Below are 23,515 nucleotides of genomic sequence, written 5' to 3'. Positions count from 1 at the left end.
GTTGCCTCTGCAATGCTAGAATATATGATAAAGTCTTTTCAGTAGAAAATCGGCTGTTAATCAGCGATAAAATGCAATCATAGCATTCCGATATTTTTTGTTCATGATGTTCATGCCAAATGATTCTTAGCCATTTTAAAAGTGGGGTCTCAATACTGTATAATTGTTCTGATAAACTGGGGTTAGCATCAGACATGTGGCTGATGGTGCCAAATTACAAAGAAAATATTTCAATGGAATGTTTATTTACAACACCCACTTGGCTTATATTTCATTTTTCTAAATATTTTAGAAATTACCAGCCCTACATCCTCATTACTGTTAATTGTATTGAGTTTGTGCTACTTGTCATTTGCATAAAAGCTGTTTCATCAACAATCTGTGTTTGCTTCCGATGCGTAAAAGATTCTTACATGGGTGCAATATAAGTGACTGACAGAAACCACCATTTATTAGGTTTGGCATGTGTGGAAACGGAACAGGCCACAAAACCCGGGCCAGTCAATAATTAAACCTTCACTATATAATATGACGATGTTTACACAGAAGCATCAGTTTCATAAATCCTTCATTATTAGCCTTTGTTAAAAAGTGGACATTAAGACAGTTTCCTTTTTATTGTTCAGTTAGACACATTCTTATAACTTATACAAGTTATGTGTGAATATTTACATATACACGTTGGCTGTGGCTGACATGTGGCTACGTTGGACCTGTATTTGTGTTATATTCATTATTATTGGATTTGCAGTTCTAGAAAAGTCATGGAAAAAAGTGCATTACGGAAAGACAAGCTTATTACCCACATAAAACCATATCAAAACAATCCCTGAACTTGACTAGTTGAAGATTGTATTGAAAAACTGAATTGCTAGCGGTTTATGAAACTGTTCATGCCCATCTCCTTTATTGATGTTGCAGAGTGTAAAGCAGACCAGTTTTTCTGGGGCTCCAGGGTTTGAATACCATCATTGCGTTTTCTGAACCAGTGCCTCCTTTTCTCTTAGCGCTTCCTCCCTCCATCTGGCCTTCTTCTCTAAATTGATGCTGGTCAAGGACTCATGTCTTTTTGCAGCCTACAGAACACAAAAATATTTTTAAAAATTATTCAAAATGCAATACAAATGCGTGCCAAAATAATCCTGAGCCGTACCTGTTTGCCTGACACAACCATCACCAGACAAGCCGCTAATGTCAGGGCCATCATCACGTAGCAGACCTTCACTCTGAGTTTATTCCTTGCAGCATCGAGCATCTCAAAACTGGAATTGAGATAAAGAGGATCTTACATACGCAGTAATTAAATTTTAACATAATATTTACAGCATAATCTTTTTATAACCCGGTAAAAGAGGCCTGCAGTTTGCATGCGTGACAATTCAATTCATTATCAGCTGCAGATCAAACCACAACCAGTGACACCCGGTGTGCTGCGTCAGTGCCATGCCAGTAAATTGAAACGACTGGCATAAACAGGAAAACTGCACTCACGATATAGACTGAGGGATGTCTTCTGGGGTCTTAAAGCGTCCCGCCCACAACAGAACCCTCCTGTCCCATTTAGATGGATGGTGACCAGGGAGTCTGAAACCACGATCAGCTTATAGGAAAAAAGACAGACATTTGTAAGAGTGATAGGCAAGCCGAGTTAGTCCTAGGAGATTAGATGATTTACCTTGTGCAGGCACAGGAGGTGGTTCAGGCTTTACCTCCTGGGGTTTGTTGCACATGTTTCTGCTGCATCTCTGTCCGATTAAGCTTGATCTTGGACCTAAATGCGTGAACAAAACTCAGTTAATAATAGTAACAATAATAATATCAATATCAATAGTACAGAAATGTGTAGCTGTGGTAGAAATTGCACAATGTGGAATTTATCTCTGCATCAGTAGCCATAAAAAAAAACCTCATTCTTGTAAACTATTGGGAGATGATTGAATATCGTCTGTGATTGAATTCGATCAAAGCTTCTCTGTCTCGTGCTCCATTTTTTCACCCCTGAGATCTTCACCTCCTCCTATTCTGACTTTAAATGTGTTTCCTCAGAGTTGAAAGCAGGACTAAACACGTCTTGTACCTTTGTTCCCAACAGGAATTCCTATTATTGCCACTGTTGTTATCACAAAATATTTACAGATAGTCGTAAATAATAACGCTACACGCCTATGTCAAAACACTTTTTTTTCCTTCCTGCTACTTTGGTCAAACACTGATTCTAAAATGTTCTTTCATAAAACACATTTAACAAATGGAATACGTTTCTGTAAGTGCAATGACAAACCTGCGCAGCAACAACAACTAGTGAAAAAGGCTTTGACCCGCTAGCAAAACACTACGGTAAAGTGTGGGATACGAACCAAGGAATCTTCCAATTCCGAGCGTTGCTCTTATAAAAGTCATTATGGCTCGATAAATCAAAGGAAACCAAATTGATGTGTAATTTGGTTCACATTTGGCTGCAACTGTGGGCTGAATGTCAAAATAAGATCCTTCTTCCTCTCACTTCGTCATGAGCCACATAACAGGCTGGGCCCATAGGTTTTCATTTTGTTAGAGACCCGAGGATGCGCCTGATTACAATGTCAGTAATTGTATTTTTTTTACTAAGTTGTTTCTTCTAGACTCGTTTTCTAAAATGCAAAAGAAATGCATTATTTTTTAGAGATTTTAATCATTAATAATTGATTCGCTTGTACCGTGTTTCCTTTGTGCATTTTCACCTGGCACGGTTCAAGTAGACCTCTTGGGTCGTAGGACCCCACAGTCTATCATGGCAGCGCCCGATGGAGCCTTGAACTGTGAGGACTTTTCAATGTTTCAGGTAAATTATAATAAAAGACAATATGCATTTGTGATGAAATGTCAAGTATCCTAATCCGTGTACCGTGGACAATGTGCGCTCAGTCTGTTAGAGGACTGCTCAGGCTGTCTCTCCCTGAACCCTGGCCTGGCCATGGCTGTCTGCGGATTCTACGATTCGATTGGTTAATCACTGATAAAGTGACCGCCTCACAAAGTAATATAAGTGGGACAAACTAAGGGATTTTTTTGAATATGCGGCGAACTGAGAAATTAATACTTTAAGATAGTCTATGTATCATTTAGCAAAAATCTACAACTTTTAGTACCTGACAAACTAAACTGGATAGCTGTACTTGTATCTTACCTAAATGTGCCTTGGCTCTTTACTTCTAGGAGGTGCTGAAGGTGATGCGCACCATAGATGACCGTATAGTCCATTCCCTGAACACCACTGTGCCCACTGTGTCCTTCTCAGGAAAAGTTGATGCCACACAAACATGTAAACAGCTGTATGAATCCGTAAGTTCATGTTGTGGTAGAGCTCAGCTTAAAAACAAAATCCCTATACAGACCAATGTTTCTTTTTTTCTGTTGCACAGATGATGGAGGCCCATTTGAGTCGGGACCGAGCTATTAAGACCTGTATAGCCCAAAGCTCTGAAGTCGTGGGACAGCTGCGAGAGGCACGGGCAAAAGACCGTGACAACATGGCACTCATAAAAGAACTTAGAAAAGAACAGACCAAAGTAATTCACTCATTTTTACCATATATCTACAGTATCTAAGTTCAAGTTCTCATCTCAAAGTTTTCAAGCCACTATTATTATTAAATTCTTAACCTTTTTCTGCAGTTAAAGCTGATGCAATCGGAACTGAATGTAGAAGAAGTTGTTAATGATAGAAGTCTGAAGGTACAGTGTGTCAGCTGTTGATTTTTTATTTAAAATTGTTTGATAGCTTATTGTTGTGATGTGTTTTTTATATTCTAGCTCTTCACTGAAAGGTGTAGAATCCACTACACGCCTCCAAAGGTCATATGAGCCGCTGACCAGGAGCCCGAGCTGAGAATCCCGACTGGATCCGAGTCCTGATCGCAGGCCATACACATCCAGGACACTCTGACCTCTTGACAGTTAAATTCCACTGTTGTTATTGTCCTGCATTCTCATTGCTGTTAAAACAGTCCTCTGTGTGCTCCATTATGGGGAGTCATTGTACAAATGCATATGTTTTTTTTAAAAGATAATGATGAAATCTTTCTAATCGACAAACCGTGTCCTTGTTGCGTTTGTAACATTTCATTATAATGTGTGGGAAAATGCAGGTTTGAAAAGCAAGGTTGTCTTAAAAACGTGATGCACAAATATCACTCAGACTAAACATAGCAGCTGTGGATACACTGCAGTTTTACTTTCATTGTAATGTTGATGCTGTGGGTAAAATGTGCAGAATGTGCTCCTGGATGTCTGACTCTTGGTGACTGATAAGTGACCACAACGTAATCACATGGAGTATTTATTGAGAATCTCTAACCTTCACTCTGCATACATGAGGATGCAGGATGAAGGTTAGAGATTCTCAATAAATGGGGACATTCACAAGCAAAAAAATACAAACCTTAATCACTCATTGTTACTAAATAATAGTTTTTCTGTTTTTTTTTATTTATTTCTTCAATCATACACAAGTTATGATCAGTTATCAAAACCTGATAAACCTGATAAATAACTTTATCCTTATAGTGCCTTATGACAAGACCAAGGGTTAATTCCACTGAGAAATTCTGGCTAATACAAATTGATCTGCAAATACTGAAATCTAAATCAATGCAAAAATAAATTGCATGCTAATACACATGTAGTTTACTGATGGTTTAGCTTTGGTTAAATCACTGTGATTTATGTGTTTATTTTTATTCACTGAAACAGCCCCAATCTCTGTAGAATACTCAAGTAATAATAATAATAATAATGCCTTACACTTGTAATGCGCTTTACAAGCCTGTATTAACAAGTTTCTCAAAGCGCTACATTGTCGTCATTATTCATTCACTCCATACTCGGTGGTGATAAGCTACTGTTGTAGCCACAGCTGCCCTGGGGTAAACTGACGGAAGCGAGGCAACCAGTCTGCGCCATCGGCCCCTCCGACCACCACCAACCACTCACTCACACACCACATTCACCCCAGGCTTCCTGGTGTTACCAAACGGTCTCCCATCCAAGTACCGACCAGGCCCTTCCCTGCTTAGCTTCCAAGATCTGACGGGATTGGGCATAGCAAAGGCGGTATGACCGCCTTTGCTATGCCCAGCATAGTAGAACCAAAGAACCTCATGGTAAAACTACTCAAAGTACAATAACTTCAAAAAGGAGTACTACCTCTGGCCATAAGTGGGGGGTTTTGACCATAGCTATTGAAGAAAATTGGACAACCACAACTTGGCTATCAAATGTAGTTTATTTTTCCAACGCTAGAGGGGGCTGGTTGTAAATATCACTGCATTCTTTGTACGGGGTGAGTCATTGTCACACTGGAAATAGTTTGTCATCTACAAGAGAAAGTGTTAAAAGTTGCCTGACATGCTTAGTTTACCACACCCTTAGGTCTATGTATATAGAATGTATCAAAGAAGTGCAAACATGGAGAGACCGGGGCTGGTTGTCACACTTTTCCAACTGCTCATAAACAGAACAGAGATTTCTTTACAAATTGAACCCAAGTTTTGAATCCTTTACCCTGTTGGCTGTGCATGTTTCAACACCTGTGCACTGCACTGTGCCACTGGCCACTTTATGGGCCTTAATAATCTTTAACTTTGACTGTAAAGAAGAAAAGTGGATGATTATTAAAACGTTGGCCTGTCCCAGCTGTGTCAATTTAGTGAAATCTGTTTAAGCAAGAGTACAAAGGAGTCATTATGGTCATAGTTAAATTCCTGCTGAGCAAATCAAAAGTGTGTGGCAACATGAGGCTTGTCTATCCTTCTGTCAAATCATCTATTATTGTAAGTGCATGCCTTGGCAGGATGCATGTCACCACTTTAGTTGTAGTCCAACACTAAAGTGAGTGATGTGTACAAACCCTCAGCCACAGCCCTTCACCTATGCACATTTTTCTAGATGATAAATGTATACTGTTCAAACAAAATGCCATATGACTAATGTAGGAAAGTAAGATTCACTATAGTTGCTACACTACAGTTATTCTGCATCTTATTCGTTCAGTTTAGTATTTATACTTTTTTGGAATTCAAGTACTATTATTTAAATAAATAACCAATACTGAATTATTCGTAACACATAGTAAGTTACATGTCTTTAATATTATCTGCCTTGTTATGGCAAGAAGATTGGAAGAAGAAATAAAATCCCTACAGAGTGATCTCTTTTTGGGTTAGAGTAGCAAATTTAACTTTAAATTAAAAATGCTGTGTAAAGTTGTGTCTCTCTAAAGCAGGGGTAGGCAACATCAGGCCCGGGTGCCATATTCAGCCCTCCAGCATAAAACCTTTGGCCCCCAAGGGAACATTTATTCATAAAGAGACCAAATACGTGAAAAGGACTCTAAAATGTGAAAAATACTGTCAATGTTTTCACATTTCCCAGCAAAACACTGCATTAGGTCATATATTATGAGCAAAACGTATATTTGTAGAAAAAATGTGCTTTACTTTGGGCTACAATTGTGAGTTTTGGCCGTTGGCGTTTTGGAAATGAAGAAAATCGGCCCTCCATGACACAACCTTGCCTACTCCTGCTCTAAAGCATCAGTGTATGGAACAACATTATTACCTCAAGGCCAAAGACACAAACAGACAAAATCCCAAGAGAATTGTAGAATATGACAACATTTTAATGCTGCTTGTACAAAATATCATAATATTGTGTCACGATTAACAACATGATTAACTATTTTTTACCATCAAACAAAGTTGGTTGACATTATGTTGGAGTTTTGCTGCACAGGCACAGGTTGGCTGGTCATGGCAGAGGATCAAAGTAGTCAATGGCATCATTGTGGCCCTTGGACTTCTGAAAACCGCTCACACTCAGCGCACCACCGGTGTGTGGAAGCCCTTTAAATATGCGGAGGTGGACATGGTCTTCTCCTCCAACATGGACCTGTAAGGCAGGACTTGATGAGATTCAAGAGCAAAGACAGCTGCAGGTCCCACAGACACAACTGACATTTACCTTGACAAAGTAATTGGTTCCAGCCACAACCTGGGTCTTGTAGGATTTGACCTGGAAAGTCTCATATTTGTCTCCTGTTTTTTCCTCGACCTCATTCTTGACCTAAGCAACAACAACAACAACAAATAATACTAAAAGGCATCATCATAACATACATTTTGAGCTATATTTCCACCTCATAAACAGACAGCCCGACTAGACCCTATTATGCAGCAACGAGTTACAAAGTTCAGCTACTTACACAATCACAGATACCCTGAATCTCTGGGTCCGCTGGTTTGACATCTGTGGTCCCTCCGCACATCATTTTGGCAGCCTTTGATTGAGCGTAACCTGCAGAGAAATGGATAAGTGTGTGCGCTTCCGTGAAATGAGCCCAATATTTGAGACTGTGCGTCATGTGACTGTGTTTTGTGGAGCGCACCACTATTGCAGGGGTGTACGTTTAAGATAAAGTTTTTAAAGACGACAATTATGTCCATAATTATTAACTGAGGATTTACAGCTACAATGAAATGATCTAAAAATAATATTGTTGAAATAAATGACATGTAAAATAGCTAAAATTGTCTTTATTTTCTCTACTTTGGCAAAGTGGATGAGTCGGAGGCGTAGGGGCGTGATTGGATTTAGACACGCCTTTTTATGGAAGTGGTTTCGTGTAGTTTTTCTATTTCGGATTTCGTGTCATAAGTATTATTTTCCGTCAGAGTCAGATATTCTTCATTTTGTCAAGTACTTTTATCATATGGTACATTTTCCTTCTACTTGAGTAATATAATGAAGCGTCTGTGCTCTACCTCAGTAAATGAGTTACTCAGTGAGTAAATCTTTAAGTGGTGAAACATTGACACATAAAATACATGTAGTTTGTGTTTCATGTATGTATACAAAAAATATGTTTCTATATTTTTCTGGCATTTCATTTGGAAGGATTTTTACATTACATGTTTTGTTTCTCATAATTTATGTCATTACTGTATCACAAATCAGACACTCAAACATTTACTCAGTACTCAAGTAGTATTTTCCCCAGGTCCTTTTTTAGTAATTCTTTTTGTCACTACTTCTTGTAGTTCTTGGTTATTCTATTAAATAGATTAAATTGAGTTTGTGTTCCAGTGAAAGCTGAATAAGACTACATGAGAAAGGCTATCGGAGCAGTATTTAGTGTTAAAAAAAAAATGTTATAGGCTACATTGGTCATTAGAAACTGTTAACACTTGCTCAGCTAAAACAAATAAATAAAAGATCCGCACAACTTAGTCGCTCCAAAGCTTATTTAATGCTCACCAGGTTAGTGACGTTTCGGGCCTTAGCCCTTCTTCAGACAACACTTGCTCAGCTGACACTCCCTGATTTCTAGTTTTGTGTGTATACTAGCAGTATATTAAAAACACTGTACCTGACTTTTTTTATGTCCTTTAGTAAATTGTAAATCTGTAAGAAAAACACTGTGCTTCTAATTATAAAGCATTTGTATCAATTTCATGAAGTTGCTTTGAAGTTGAAGGAATTTCTGTGACAGTGACTCATCCCTATGAAGAACTGTGATGCTACAAATATGTTAGAAAAGTCAGGAAAGAGTTTAGACCACAACTAACATTCTAATTTAGTGGCTTAATTGCGCTTTCACTGTTTGAATTAAAAAAAAAAAATCCAGGTATAGGACTTTTAAGGGGAAATTATCCAGACTGCAGTGCCCCATGAGCACAGATAAGTACAGCTCTTGCAGTGTAATAAGTAGCCTCATTAACTAGAATCACACGTGCTGTAATAAATGTACAATAAGGTTTCGTCTGAGCCAGACTCCCTCTGAATAATACTTTTTTTTTTTTTTTTTATCTCAGAGGAAGTTTTCCAGTTAAATTGCTTCATGAAGTTGTTTTGATACTGTGATCATTTATCTTTACAGTGATTATTGTCCCTGTACCAAAAAAGGGTGGCATTGTGGATTGTACATATTCTCTTCTAGAATGTGTGAAATCCAGAAGAATTTCATTACTGATGGCCATTTGAGCCTATACCTTCATTTAACAACAACTCGTGATAGCTAGGAGCATGATCAAAAAGGAGGAACTGTGGTCACAAATCACAGCTGACAAACCAAAAGTGTATGGCAACAGGAGACTTGTCTCTGTCTTTCAGTTCATAGTTGCTATGGAAGAATAGATGTCACCACTTTAGATGTTATCAACACATGATGTGTGTGAACACCCTCAGCCACAGCCCTTCACCGCCACTGATTGTTCTGAGACAAGTCAATGTATACTGTTCAAATAACATGCTATGACTAATGTAGGAATGCAAGTCAGCTATAGAGGCGTCTTTTCCTGGATTAAAGGCCCTATACCTGACATCGTTAGAGGATTAAAATGTCTTTTGCTTCAGTAGCCTATGTCCTTCAGACAAAATGTACATCAAATTATGAAAGCCTTTTTAATCAAGGCAAGTTGTTGTTTGTTACATTACTATTAGTGTTTCTATCTGAAAGATGTGAAGAGTGCTTAGAACCCATCGCTGTGAAGAATAGATAGATTTATTTATCCTAATTAGGTGCAATGCATGTTTTCATGTTAGTGCCTCAACTTATACTAAGGTAGCATTAAGAATAACAGTTAAATGAGTGCATTCTGTCAGAGATGATTTGTTCAGTCAAGTGGCCGATGGGAAAAATAGGATATTAGAAATGCATGAGGAAAGTTATGAACAACAACAACAACAACAACAACAACAACAACAACAACAAGATCTTTGCAGGAACTTTATCACAATCGTGCATAGAGTAGTTTCATATTTCATCTAAATAAATAATATCTTCATCTGTAAGAACAAGCACATTCCTATTGCCACATTGTGATATGAGTAAAGTTGGGTTTATGTCAAATCTAATGATCCAAGATGTATTATTTTCTACATTTTCCTTTCCTAAGCATGGATGGGAGCTACAGAGACTTTTTTTTTTTTTTTTTTTGGTCTGGCAGTGTAAATAGGTGACGTCTGCTTGCATAATGTTGATGGTATGAGATCTGCATGGTTCAGCAATGGGGCTGCTCTGACTGTGCCAATTATATTATTTACATTAAAGATATGTATTGTTGTCTGTGAGTAATTTTAAGATATATTAAATCTTTTCTTCTGGAGAACAGTAGGCTATCCGTCAATGACCAATCTTACTAAGCAATGTGATGATATATCTTTGGGCTTGTGTAATTTGGCCTTGTGTAAATTAAGGAAATATATCTTGTTCTAACTTTTGTCTAACTTTATTATCTGCATTTAACCCATCCTTCTTGTGTCAATGAACAACCTGTCCTCTGGTTGGAGCTCTCACCTCATAGGGAAGCCTGATACCAATTGGAGAATTGCCTATCCAAGGCATTTTATTTAACTTAACATTAAGGGCTAAATTAACAGAATGAGAAAGTGGAAGCAGATGGACCTAAAGCAGATATAGCTGGGGGCCCCTGATCTTGACTAGTCACCAACCGATCTGTTGAAAACACTATTTAACCTGAGGATGGCAGCACTGCAGCCTTGACTAAAAAAAAAAAGGAAAACACTTCCAGAAGAAGAGTTTGGCGATGACCCCGTGTTACCTCTGGGCTGATATGAAAACAGTACGCGGCACTGTGCAGACTGCAAACATTGTTGTCCTCCTCACAATGCTGCTAACACACGCATTAACGCGAGGTTTCTGCCAGGCGTTTGCGCAGGTAAACAGCAGGTCGTGCACGAAATTGAGTCTGTTTTATCGGGCTTTTGCGACTGCACCTCCAACAACGAGAAGTGGAGAAGACACGGATGAAGGTGGTAGGCTCTTCCTTATCTTTCTGAAACAGGAAGTAGAGTTGTCTCTTTCGTTTATGGTCCCCACTGAGATGGAGATTAAAAGTGCAGTACTTAATTTAACATCGCCACTAACACTCATAGTAATAGGTCATTTAGAGGCAACTAATATATAGGCTATAGACTGACATGTGTGATGGGGTCAACTAAACACAAACCAAAACACAGCTGTAAATGGTCTGCTACAGGGCTGACATCCCAGTGTTTTACATGCCCTTTGTCCAATTCTAGTTGAGTGTGACATTTCTGTTTTGGAGATAACAATGCTCTGTCACCATTGTGTCAGTAGGACCCAGTTGTAGACTTATCCGAGCAGCAGCTTCTTTAGGAGGGAGATAGATAAGTCTAACAATGGATGGTGAGTTGGGTTTGAAGTTCAGACAGTACCAAGTATAGGGGAAACAGGTGGACTATGGATGATTTGTGAAATATCCTTTTTTTCCGTCTTCAGTGGTGACAGTTCATCAGCTCAAGTCCATGATGGCCAGTAACAACATCCAGCTGTTTGATGTGAGAGAACTTACTGAGTACCAGGCGGGACACATCCCCGGTGCTGTGAACGTGCCATGTAAGTTACACGGTCAGACACAGCAAATACCAATTTGATACATCTGGAATGATGCTACAACTATGGTGGCGCTGTTTTCTGATGAAACTCCTCTGTATGTTGTCAGTGGGTGACCTGGAGGTGTCGCTGAAGCTGCCCACTGAAACATTTACACAGAAGTTTGGAGTGATGGCTCCTGGGAAAGAAGATGACAACATTGTGTTCAACTGCAGGAGTGGTGTCAGGAGTGGCCAGGCCCTGGGCATCGCCCGTCGTCTCGGATTCTCCAAGTAATCATTATTTACTACATGCTTATAGCTATATAAAAAAACATGGCACAGATGAAAAACAATTTGATGGAATAATGTATCTGTGGGAGTGCTACCCATTGTGGTCTAAATCATAATTAGAGGGAATAGCCTTACACTATTGTTAATAATACAAGTGACAGAATGAGTTTAATCACAAAAAAACAGTGAGACACAAAGCTTCTTATCTTAATACTTTGTATTTGTTTCAGGGCAAAGCATCTTGAGGGTGGCTACAGCGCATGGGAAAACTCCAACTAGGAACAGAAATGGATTAAACCTCTCAATTCAAAGGCAGTGTTTTTGAAAGGCCTAGTAAATCTTTTCAGCTCTTGTTACAAAGACGTGTTCTGAACTTTATTCTGTTACGCTGAATCCTGTTTGCTTTAGGAGTATTCGTTACTGATTGCCAGCCATGCTAATGCTTTACTATGAAATGTTACTTTCATTGGGGATAACCAGAATTCACCTTTGTGTGCATTTTTCAGCTGTGATTGATTTCTAATCTCATTTTCATATTTTAATATATTATTACATATTTTCCTCAAAGTGTTAAATAAAAACATTGTCTTTAATGAAATCCCATTCACTCTTTTCTGATGTTTTTGCAGTTTCGCATGTTGCTCAGTAGATGGCAGCAAGGTTTCAACCAACCCTGTTCAATTTCGTTTTCACAGTCCTCTGATTGCCATGGTGCCCTTTGAGAGGAGTCCTTCAGTGTAGTATTAGTCTAGACGGTTATAGCACCTTAGCTGTCAAGGGTGCAATTTACAGGCATGCCTTTGAACAGGAAGCACTCTCCCCACCTTCCCATCAATTTTGTTTCACTAATCCAGAGTCAGAACAGCATGTGCGTGTGAATAACCTGTCTGTAGTCTTTGAGTGACAAGGTGACAATGCCTTTTTAAACCTGAGCTTACCTCTGATGCATGGTCTCCTATATGATCCTCCCATTGACCATGAAAGAGGACTTTGCCGGCTAGGCTCTCACAAAATCCTATGTGTGTGGACCTATGTGTCAACTAAGCATCATAAATCTGCAACTCAGCCAGGCTCCCACACTTGCTGAAAAATTACACACTCGCAGAAGCTGCCATTCTCTCGGCATGGGTCAAAGATTGATTTCTTCTTGAACACTGCACTGTGAACAGAAATGGAGAGAAAAGTGAAAATGGGAATTTTTAGACGTGGTATGAATGGCCTTAGATATGACTTAGCGCTGAGTTGAGAAATCCAATGTGTTATGGATGTCACAGCGTCAATGTGCAGTAACAAAAAGCTGGAGATATTAATGGATTCTGCAGACTACTCATTAGGATTCCAAGTGGTGCATACTATAGATGTGTCTCAGGACAGGTATAAAGAGGAGAAGTAAAGGTGAACACTTCCAATGAGGTGCACTTTAGCGCCACTTCTTCTAAACAATGTCACTCCAAGTTGATGTTAAAATAGCCGGCTGTCAGACACCCCCATAGTGCACACTTATTGAGCAGGTCACCTCTTGTTAAATTGCAGTGAAAATCCATACAAAATACATCAGAACTTCTCCTACCTTTTGCTCATAAAATATTGTGAATGTGTAATTGTTAAATGTTGTTATAAATGTGCTTTGTTATGATTCACTCTTCAGACAAAAAAAAATCCATATTTATTTGTAGAGCACATCTTACCAGCACAAAGTCTCCAAAGCGCAGCTCAGATTAAGAACAAGAAACAAATAATAATAAGAACAGCCTTATTCCTTTATGCCTGAGCCAGATCTGATTTGTTTGGCTCACAGAAGAAGCTCCTCCAGGGTTCACCATTACACTAATCTTAGTAACATGTGGAGTTGGATGAGCACATGTTGAAAAACGATGGGGAGCGTACTCTAGGCTCTAGTCTGAAAAAAATACACATAAAATTGTCCACCTATGCTTAAACTGACCTAATTTTGTAGGTTGTCCCACGCGGCTGTTTTAAAGGCCAGCTTTGACTATTTTTATGCTTATGTCATTGCACTCCCGGTGAAACGTGACCCAGACGGGTTCAGGGTCACTCCGACAAACAAAGCTCTTGGGGGCAATTCAACCCACTTCCAGCAATATGGCACAGATTAACATGCAGTTAATTATGAAATAGCCTACATATTGTTGCCTAGGGCGCCTGTCTAGGGAGACACATGACGTGCCCCGTACACGCGCGTTTCCCGTGAGGCACGCTAAGGAAGTGAGAAGGCGCGGGTCGATCTGTGATGGAGCAGTGAGCAGAGCATCCCACACTCACTCCAGTCCGCGCGCAATGGCACCGTGCGCTCTGGCTGCTGCTGCTGCTGCTGCTCCATTTCGCGCTCTCCACGAGCCCTATACCGGACTTCGCTCCCGGACAACTTTTTTCTGCACACGGATGTTGTTTCTTCCCCATGGCTTCTAATGAATCCCACACAACATTACAGTAACTGGTAAGAGGGCAAGTTTACTCTTGTTGACCCACGTTTTTTTTTTTTTTTTTTGTGTGCTTTGCTTTTAATTTGCGCTTAACTCGTTGAATGTTTAAAAATACCTAGACAGATCTATCCCCTCGTTATCTTTTTAAACGTGATTTTGACGTGGTATTGGTTTATTGGGGGTTGGCTATCTAAATCTCATTTGCCTGTGGGATCTACTGGGTAACGAATTAAATTGAAAAGTCAATTACGGCCACTTAAATTGTGGTTATGACCGCGTAATGACCACTTAATTGCGCTTAATTAATGTTTGAATTTAGCTGCACTCTTGCCTATTAAAATTGCCTTGTGTTGACTATACTGGTACAGATAGGCCTGCTCTGATTCGTTTGAGTGGATTCCTGAAACTACTGGACGACTGGATGTGCACATAATTAATGGATTGAATGGAGGCGAGCTAGAGTTGTTCATTGACATTGTGGGGGCAGGATCAGGTGGCTGATAATATGAGAGGAAGGACCAGTGTGAAAAAGCAGGGAAGGAGATAATCAGTTTAGTCCACAACAAACTGTTAGTGGGGAAGATTTCCATTCAACCCGTATCAGAATTCATAAGTGAAGACACCCCAGAGATGGGCTTTCCAGTTTCTCAGTTATGATTTATATTTCATCCAGCCTGTCACTTGTAATTAAGTTATAAGCTGCAGGTGCCGTCCCATCAGGAGACTTCAAGGGGATTTGTATCGGTGGCCCGTTTTCTTTTACTTTCCCCACATTTTTCCTGACTATCATTTGATACTGCAGCCATCGAGGAACCGAGTGCCATTATACACGCAGAAAATCTTTAGAGCTTCTTGGGGCAGTGCCAGATGTAAAAATGATCGGGGTTTCATTCCGCTTTTCCCTATTTCTGGCCCAAGTGAGGAAGGCAGGGGTAAGATTATAAGATGGATCAGTTTGTTTACCATGTACACACAGGTGGGAGCATTATACCAAAGCATCACTATCTGTTCCTGGGCCAGATTGGGCAGGTTTGGAACTTAATGAGGGGCAGGATGAGGTGCAAGGAGCAGAGCCCGGGACTGCAGCCAATTGTACCTCTCAGTGTGGCAGCATGGACTTATTACCTCTCCCCAATGAGCAAACCCCGGAACACGCACAAGCCCTTATTAAACTTATCTAACTGTTGTTTCGGCCTATCTCAAGACGGTCTAAAAGGCATTTACCAGAAGCAGATACACAAAGTTAAAGGTCTTCCTGGAACAATCACTCTGGCCATGCACTTAAGAGAGTTGCATAGGTAGCTTTATACACATCTATATTGCTTTTATGGCAGTTATCTGACTTTAAAGGGTCTGTAATCGTCTACACTGATTTTTTTTTAAATATAGCTTTCAACAATGCTGTAATGTTCCCTTATTAAGGTCATACCCGGAGTTGTGTAAACAGTACATGTTTGAATAATCCTGCATAGATTCTGCATATTTCATTGTCAACACCCTAGAACACTCATCTGATGTGCTCAAATTGCCTCCACTACAAAGCCGCTAGTATCTAATGTTTTGAGGCTTTTAAAACTACTGTCAGGGCCAGCAGAGTGAGTGGAGGCATTTTTAGATGCTCAGAAATGTTAATACCTTTACCTCTTTCCCCTACATTTTATTTATTATTTTATTTATTAATTACAAATGTGGAATATCTATATGCTAAGATGTGCAAGTGAATCATTATAGGTGTTGCAAATAGCGTAGGACAGCTTGCTTTGCTTCATGACCATACATTAAGATGCTGGAAACTATAGAGGGACATATTGGTACCACTTGTGTGGCTACTGTTGCTAGGTGCTCACAGGATGTTTCCCAGGAGACTTGTGGCCTAATATAAAGTGTTGTGTTGGCCCTTGATGGATAATACACTTCACTTTAATTTGACTAATGAGATGCATGCGACAAACATGATGAAAACGCTTTTTATCTGTGCCTCCTCATCTTCTTTAATAGGTCTGCCACACGTCTAGTCTCCCATGTCACTGGGACGTCTCCATGGCGATGTTTAGCAGCACAGAGCAGATCTGGAACGAGACGGAGCACCTGGGATGGGACGAGGGGAACGAGAGCGTGGCCAGACCGGGACAGGACAAGGATGGGGAGATGAACTACTATGCCATGTTCTACTCCCTGCTCATCCTGGCCATCGTGTTTGGGAATGTGCTGGTGTGCCTGGCTGTGCTGAGGGAGAGGTCTTTGCAGACCACCACAAACTACCTGGTGGTGAGTCTGGCTGTGGCCGACCTGCTCGTGGCCTCGCTGGTCATGCCTTGGGCCGTCTACCTGGAGGTGAGAGCACCGAGGAATAAACGAGCTGTGACCTGTGGCATAAAACTATTCGGTTGTTGGGTTTAGGGTGACATTGCAGGTGTAGTTTAGGTCAGTGGTTCTCAAACCTTTGACTCCCAAGTGCCACCTCATAAAATATTTGACCTTTCAAGCACCACCATGTACTCTAATCAGGACTAAACCAGGTCTAAAAAGGGTCCAAACAGACTTAAGTTGGACTAAATGATCCAAACCGGATGTTAACAGTATTTAAACCAGAAAAACACATAATTAGTAAATAATAATTGAAGTTATCTCCATCTGAAGTGGCATGTTTGAGAATCACTGGTTTTGGGTATGTAGGAACAGTTTGAAATATACATGTTGATTTTACTGACAGCAGGATTTAAGATGTTTTTGTTAACATTTTTGGTTTGGTTCTCAAGCCTTTTATCCGGTCAGAATGAGCCCCACACTTTGTGTTGCCAGATCAGATTTGGTTAAAACCTGTACAGTAAAATTACAGTAAAGGTCTCTCTCTGATCTAAATACTTGCAAACAAAACCCTAGCATCCTGCTCCTAATAAGAGCTGCCAGTACCCTGCCTCTAGCCTAGGCAAAGATGTAAATCTAGTTTACCTTTATGCACCTTTCTTGATATCTTGTTTCAAAAATAATTGATCAGGTGTTGACCTTAAAAAAATACTGATTATATCACCCATTAATAACACACAATAGAACCACAGTAGCCCCAAAGCACGACCAGAAGAAGCCATCATCTGGAGTGGCATTTCTAAAAGCAATACAGTGTAATTGCTGACTTCTACCCCACTGAGAATGTTTCATCATCTAACTAAACACCTCTGATATAAAGTAATGGAATATAGCTCAAAAGGATGCTTGGCCAGAGCACTGAGTCAATCTGATTTCCCCAAGCTGCTATAAGACCCCATCTTTCCAATTGTTGTCCTGGGACTGATCCAGGAAAGAACCTGATATTGATGTCACAAAAGGGGCACGAGGGTGTGGGTAATTTATTTGTCCTAAAGAATGTTCATTTATGGCTTTTACAAGGCCAGGGCCACCATTTGCTCCAGTGTAAGTTTTAAAATAATATTTTGCTTTATGCTGCTACAGAGCTTCATAAGGAAGTCCTGGAATGATAGATGAGCACGATCACACGAAAAGGTTTTATGATCTGTTTCGAAGGCCAAAAAAATATAATCAATTATCCTTATTTGGCCAATCAGCCTTGAGTTTGACATATATGCACTGTTGAACTAGACAGAAAGACTGAACAGGGAAGAGCATGGTGTGTGTGAGAGTGAGACAAAGTGGACTATAGTCTCCTTCTAATGGGACAACAGTCTGGGAGAAAAAAAGATGAGGGTCATTTGCAGCTTATTATGGGACGTCAACTCTATAGTGTCAGCCATTATAATGATGAAAGGCAGTGCAGATTTGGTTTGCGGCAAATTATGCATAATTGCTCATGAATGTATTGAATATTAAGTTGGATTCATGGATAATTGGATCATGTGAGGAACAACATTGTCTCACATATTAAACCTTCCATCGATGCAGATACAGATACAGATGCTGTGTGTTCCTGACTAATTGCTGCCGTTTCTCATGACACTTGTAATTCAGTCTTTGCTATTGGGTCAGGTGAAGAGTGGCCCCGGGCGTCAACACTGAAGCAAAGTGTAGCAGACTGGTAAAACATTGCAGAGGTGTTCATGTAAGCTTTAAGGCTGATCATGAATCCTTGAGGTGGTGACGGAGTGAAAGAGTCAAGACTCAAGGGCAGCAGATTGGCTCCATGTGGTCAGAAGCAGTCCAGTGCTGTTGCTTTATAAAAAATAAGTATCTAACTTATTTTGGGGGGTTCAAAGTTCCTTCTGAAAATGAGTCTGAAGTTGTCGGTTTTATTTGGAAAAAATGGCATTTTAATTCACAGTTTTCCATGGAAATCTATGGAGAAATGTACAGTCTATCCCAAAGTGGGGCACCCCCAAAAGAGTGACCTACTTGCGTGTGGTTAATACTAACTCTCTTCCATTCATTCTCAATGGTAAATATGAATGCAGTACGCTTTTTGACCACCAGCGTCAAATTGGGGGCGCTGTTACACTCCTTTCGCAAAGTTAAGGAAACACTCTTGTGTTGTGTCTTGGTATTTATCAATTACCAATCAGTGTTGTAGCAGCAACTTTCACAGTTTTCCAACTTTTAGGTGTTTTTTTTTTGCACTAAATTGCTACAATTGTTCTACTAAAATTTGGCTTTTGTCATAGTTACCATTTGTTTTAATATAGCATGTTATTTGCATAGATAGAATCAAATGCAAATATGGGCTATCGAAAAAATAAAATAAAGTAGCTTTGTAATTTGCAGTTAAATGTGTTTTTCGTGCTTGAAATTGCCGTGTTTGGCCCGCGACTCACAGGCACGTTTTCATTTTGGCCCTCGGAGACAAAAAGTTTGGGCATCCCTGGTCTATCCAGTGATTAAACATCTATTTGTTTCCGGATGAAAGTGGATTTGTGAAGAGATCGAACTCCACTTAATATAGGCGCATTTACAAGGATTTGCAAATCTACCGTGGTTGTATTTACTGGTGACTAATGGTATAATGTTAAATGGCATTTCACCTTTAATGTTAAGTCATGCCTTAAACACTACACAAATCGAATAAGATCATGTCCCATTATCAGAACCGGCGCCTCACGGGGCTCTCAGTGCGATTCAATTCTTCACATGCTACATTTTTCATGCGAGACTTACCGTTCATTCAACATTTAAGACTTCTCTGGCCTTCAAGAATAGGTCAGAAAAGATTGCTCTGTGGCGGTAAAGTGCACTGTTCATTATTTGCCAGATAAGGAAAGGTCAGGCGTGTCAGCATCTAATGAAAAAAAAAAAAAATTGAGATTTTTTAATTTGCGCCATGCAGACAACAGCGCAGTAGTCGAGGGCTTATCGGGCTGTGACGGGAAGCTCTCTGCTGGGATGTTTCATATTTGTCTTGGCAGGAGCTAACAGATTGAGGATGGCTCTCTCCAGCCCCCAGCAGGTGCTAATCACGTGACCTCGAGGAAGTCTTAAACGACTGATTCATAGTGGAGTACAGTCTCAAAGCAACAGTAGAACAAGTTTCTTCACTGCAATACTCAATACCACACTCTACATTATTAAACTATTTTAAAAGTAAAGCTTCTTTTAAATGTGGTCTGTTTTGACATCTTGGTGAATCTAAAACCTGCAGTGAAAGTGAATTATTGATTAATTTCCCAATAGTCTGAGTTCTGATTTAGTGCTGTAGATTTACTTTTGTATTGCATAATGGGGCATGGGCCTTTGGGAAGGGCTGCTTTCGCTGCTTCTACTTTAAAGATTGAAACCAAAGGACTGCTGTCAGTTTTTCAAAAGCACTCAGAGGCCAAGCCAGTGCATTGATTTATAAAAGCATTGCTCATACTGTATTCTACTGAAAGAACATAGAGCTTTGATGATACATGTGATGGTATTCACTGTTTTTTCTTTTTTTTTGTGCATCTCCGTCTCGTGTCAGTGTCCTGTGGCATCTTCGCTTCGCTGGTGCATTTAGTGCATAGAGCTATGAGCTGTCCACTGAGTCCCCACTGAGTCACTATTGGATTCCCACTCTGAGCACGTATGGCGCATGTGTGTGTGTATGCCGTCTATTTCGACACATACTGTGCGCTGAATGCATCTTAAGATAGTTGTTTTAATTGGATACTGTGGCAATCAAGAAGCTGGCTTTCACCGTTCAGCCAAATCAATGGAAGAAGACTCTCCATCACCAAGTGCAGTTAATTACAGCGTGTCATGCAGAGCCTAGTTACAGCATTGTTCGTGTTTACAATACAGGGGCATAAAAAACACCTTCATTTTCTCAATCTGCTTTTTTTGGTACTAAAGTATCCCTTCTTGTTAGTCCGAAAAAGCTGTTCCCTTGAGAATATAATATTTTTTTATAATAGGGCCTGATGAAAATGAGCAGTGACTGAAAGTAGTAATCAGAGTTAGCAATTAGTATGAATTATAAATGTGCTGATCCACTCTGAGACCTGAGAGGTTTATGGGTTTCTCCTTGATTCGAGATTTTTGTAGTTTGTCCTGATTGATGCTGTTCATGTTGTTATTTGCACTTAAGATTTTTTGCTCTGTTTCACCCAGAATCCACTACTCAGGGTTGAAAAGTGTATTTTTATTCAATAACCATGATAGTCTCTATTCAGCTGCATAACTCCCTCAAAATATAACTTTTCGCATTAGCATAAAACGCTTTTCCTCTTGTCAGCAAAAAAGATGTCACAAGACTGGACAGTAGGTTTTTGAAGCTTTATTTACCCTCTTGGCAAAATAAGATGCTAGAAATAATATGATCAAAGACCAGTTTCCATAGTTGTCCGGTGGTTGCATTTTTCAAATTTTATTTTTATGTATCATTATTACACCTTTTATCAAAAGTCTCTCCTGAAGCATAAGTCTGTCTTTTATGCTCCAACAGTTACTCATTGCTAACAGCACTCAAGTAGCATTTTCTCAAAGTACAGTAGTTTTTTTTATCTCACAATGGAGAAATTCACTGGTTACATCAGCTCTCAGGAACACTCTAGGGGGGAAAATGAGCAATCCAAGAAGACAGGATAATGTAACATAACATGTAGTCGGCCGCCCCCACCCTCTGGAACTCCCTCCCCATCCACATCAGAGACTCACTGACCACCTACAAAAACCTGCTCAAAACTCACTTGTTTCAGCTCACCTACAATAGCACTCCCATCTTTGTTTGTCTCATTTGTAAAGCGTCTTTGAGCTCCTTGAAAAGCGCCAGATAAGACTTATGTATTATTATTATTTTTATTATTAAGTAATGTCCAATAGTTATATCCTATGTACAATGAAGAAAGAACTTAAAAGTGGCATGAAAAATATATATATATATAAAAAAAAAATTTGGACAATATATATGAAAGGCCTTACTTGAGTGATTATTTGGGTCGCCACTACATTTTACTTCTACTAAAGCAACTGTACGCTTTCTTTAGTAAATATTTTGACTACCATACTCCACTCTTGCCTGGCCTGTCAGACACTGTTCAAAAGAAGAACAATCCGGGCACAATTTTACCCACAACGGTCCAATCACGCACCAAGAGACGGAAGTCGTCACCTGTCACCACCACGCGCTCCTCCTAAATATTAAAGATGGCGGCGAGGTGCTCATTCTTTTGTTTTAACTAATTTGGAAAATATAAAATCCCTAAAACCGGAGCAAGAAGCAGCGTTCGAAGTGTTCCTCGTAAAAAAGGACTTCCTGCCGCTTGTTACTGCGACGTATCTAATTGGTTGATGCCATCTGTCAATCACGCCCACCAGGAAATCATTGAGATCATGCTTGCTCCCAGACTATTATGTCTTTGAAACATGTATGAAAAAGCATGTAGTTTGGAAGGCCAGGCAAACTCCACTCACCTCTGTGTGTGACTGAGTTGTTGTTGGTATTCGGAGGGTCCGTTGGCGCGGATGTGTGCAGCCGTTAGTGTGTCCCAGGGCAGCTGTGGGTGTGGAGAGCATAAAATCAAAGATCCTTTGTGAAGAGCTTTGGGACCTGTGTCATGTGAAAAGCCCTATACAAAAGGCCTAAGATTCCATTCACATCCCAGATGACAAGCTTGACAAACGTTATTTTTTATTATCTGGCATTAGCAAAAAGTAATTTGAATGTCATGAGTTGGTTTGCAAGTATGATCACCCAAGAATCCACACATGTAGAATTAACATACATTTCTGTATGTATTATTATTATTATTTTTTTTAGTTAACTTTGATAGGCTTATTTGTATGAGATCTCACATTTTGATGCAAATAAGTTGAGACAGGAAATTTGTGCAAATGTGGTAAATTTCATAGTCATCCATTTTAATGTCCAATGTATATGCGTGCAGAAATGCATTTGCATGTCTTTGTACCTGCCATCTTAACCGTGAGAGGCTATTTCTTAAGACACATTCTCTTCCATATATGTCCACACAGTCCCATAGCGTGGTGGAGGGGCTCTACACATTACCATTCTGGATGTATAAGAGGCAGTAGTCAGTGTAGATCGCATTCATCTCTGTCAGGTTGTTATTACCTGGCATTATAGATCTAAGTGAAAGGCTGTCGGACCGAGCGGGGTCCCCTGGAGTCGGGAGGCTGTTTGTAGCTTTGGGGTTAATGTTCTATTTGAGGCGGAGAAACAACCTTGACAATAATTAGGCTTTGTATGTGACACATGTACTTTCCATTGGGTTTTCTTTTCAACACACCCACTCTACAATATTTAGAGCAGCTTGAGATGTTTTACATGGGGTCAAGAGCTGCATACTGGCCCAAGTACATGCAAATGTATGCAAAAAGTCTGCCTAATTAGTACCAATATTAGCATGCACTTTTCTTAAGTCTGAATAGAACATTAAGCAGCCTAGCTGTAGTCTTTCTGTTGCCATGTAAAGAACACACCGCCCTGCTATTATTGTTAATTCGCATGTTCTTTGTCTGTATGGCACATGTACAGCATGTGGGCGGCTGTACAGTGAGCATGGATACTGTGAAAAAGACTTTTTCTGTGAAATCCACAGGAGTGCGCTCCTGATATCTATCTGTGTGTCCTCCTGTAGGTGGTCGGAGGCGCCTGGCTCTTCAGTCGGCTCTACTGTAACATATTTGTCACACTGGATGTGATGATGTGCACCGCCAGCATCCTAAACCTGTGCGCTATCAGCATCGACAGGTGAGTGCAGGCCACGGCCCCACTGTGACTGCTGTGATTTCTACGGACACAGAAAAAACACGGCTCGCAATCATGGGGAGGAGGAATTTATGCAACACAAGTACAACCAGGGCTATGAAGTCCTGCTCCCGTGAAGAAAGTGTCATCCACCACACCCAATTTATTATTGTTTCTTCTTGGACCTGATAGAAACGTGTGAGGCAGCTCAAAGCAGTCTCCCTTTGTAGTTTTGAGACTAATGTAGAAGGACTAAGTAAACACAAGCACAC

General features: G+C 40.0%; 5 protein-coding genes across 8 annotated transcripts in view; 3 read left to right on the top strand and 2 right to left on the bottom strand.

Annotated features, from left to right (window-relative positions):
* Window positions 1-590: 590 nt before the first annotated feature.
* fam162a (family with sequence similarity 162 member A) lies at window positions 591-2,531 on the bottom strand. Its single transcript, XM_079576051.1, has 5 exons — window positions 2,358-2,531; window positions 1,676-1,771; window positions 1,492-1,600; window positions 1,154-1,262; window positions 591-1,076 (listed from the first exon to the last, which is right to left on the bottom strand). The coding sequence occupies exons 1-5, from the start codon at window positions 2,398-2,400 to the stop codon at window positions 969-971; spliced, it is 465 nt and encodes a 154-aa protein (XP_079432177.1). The 5' UTR covers window positions 2,401-2,531; the 3' UTR covers window positions 591-968.
* A 224-nt stretch (window positions 2,532-2,755) lies between these two features.
* Window positions 2,756-4,061, top strand: mix23 (mitochondrial matrix import factor 23). The gene is made up of 5 exons (XM_079576498.1): window positions 2,756-2,821; window positions 3,196-3,321; window positions 3,402-3,548; window positions 3,654-3,713; window positions 3,792-4,061. Exons 1-5 carry the CDS (start codon window positions 2,771-2,773, stop codon window positions 3,840-3,842), a joined length of 435 nt encoding a protein of 144 aa, XP_079432624.1. The 5' UTR covers window positions 2,756-2,770; the 3' UTR covers window positions 3,843-4,061.
* Window positions 4,062-6,641: 2,580 nt separating this feature from the next.
* Window positions 6,642-7,395, bottom strand: cst14a.2 (cystatin 14a, tandem duplicate 2). Its single transcript, XM_079576391.1, has 3 exons — window positions 7,240-7,395; window positions 6,999-7,100; window positions 6,642-6,926 (listed from the first exon to the last, which is right to left on the bottom strand). Exons 1-3 carry the CDS (start codon window positions 7,303-7,305, stop codon window positions 6,786-6,788), a joined length of 309 nt encoding a protein of 102 aa, XP_079432517.1. The 5' UTR covers window positions 7,306-7,395; the 3' UTR covers window positions 6,642-6,785.
* Window positions 7,396-10,564: 3,169 nt separating this feature from the next.
* Window positions 10,565-23,515, top strand: part of LOC306978159 (thiosulfate:glutathione sulfurtransferase) — a 29,772-nt gene continuing 16,821 nt past the window's right edge. Inside the window, exons 1-4 of one of the 3 annotated variants that reach the window (XR_013793887.1) lie at window positions 10,565-10,808; window positions 11,299-11,415; window positions 11,522-11,684; window positions 11,915-12,043. Coding sequence is in view for 1 of the 3 variants with exons in the window: in XM_079576652.1 (XP_079432778.1) it covers window positions 10,583-10,811; window positions 11,299-11,415; window positions 11,522-11,684; window positions 11,915-11,963 (558 nt within the window). In the remaining 2 variants the exon portion in view is untranslated. Of the gene's footprint in view, window positions 10,812-11,298; window positions 11,416-11,521; window positions 11,685-11,914; window positions 12,231-23,515 lie in introns of those variants that run through there. The other 2 variants (XR_013793888.1, XM_079576652.1) reach the window with 2 other exon arrangements.
* drd3 (dopamine receptor D3) overlaps window positions 13,677-23,515 on the top strand; it is a 41,949-nt gene continuing 32,110 nt past the window's right edge. Inside the window, exons 1-3 of one of the 2 annotated variants that reach the window (XM_079576650.1) lie at window positions 13,677-14,142; window positions 16,127-16,462; window positions 23,134-23,246. In XM_079576650.1, coding sequence (XP_079432776.1) covers window positions 16,169-16,462; window positions 23,134-23,246 — 407 coding nt within the window. In that variant the 5' untranslated portion in view covers window positions 13,677-14,142; window positions 16,127-16,168. The remainder of the gene's footprint in view (window positions 14,143-16,126; window positions 16,463-23,133; window positions 23,247-23,515) is intronic. The other variant, XM_079576651.1, reaches the window with a different exon arrangement.

This window comes from Gobius niger, assembly GCF_951799975.1.
Source record: "Gobius niger genome assembly, chromosome: 18".
NCBI lineage: Eukaryota > Metazoa > Chordata > Actinopteri > Gobiiformes > Gobiidae > Gobius > Gobius niger.
Note: the sequence above shows the minus strand (reverse complement) of the source record. Positions and strands in the feature narration are given on the sequence as shown.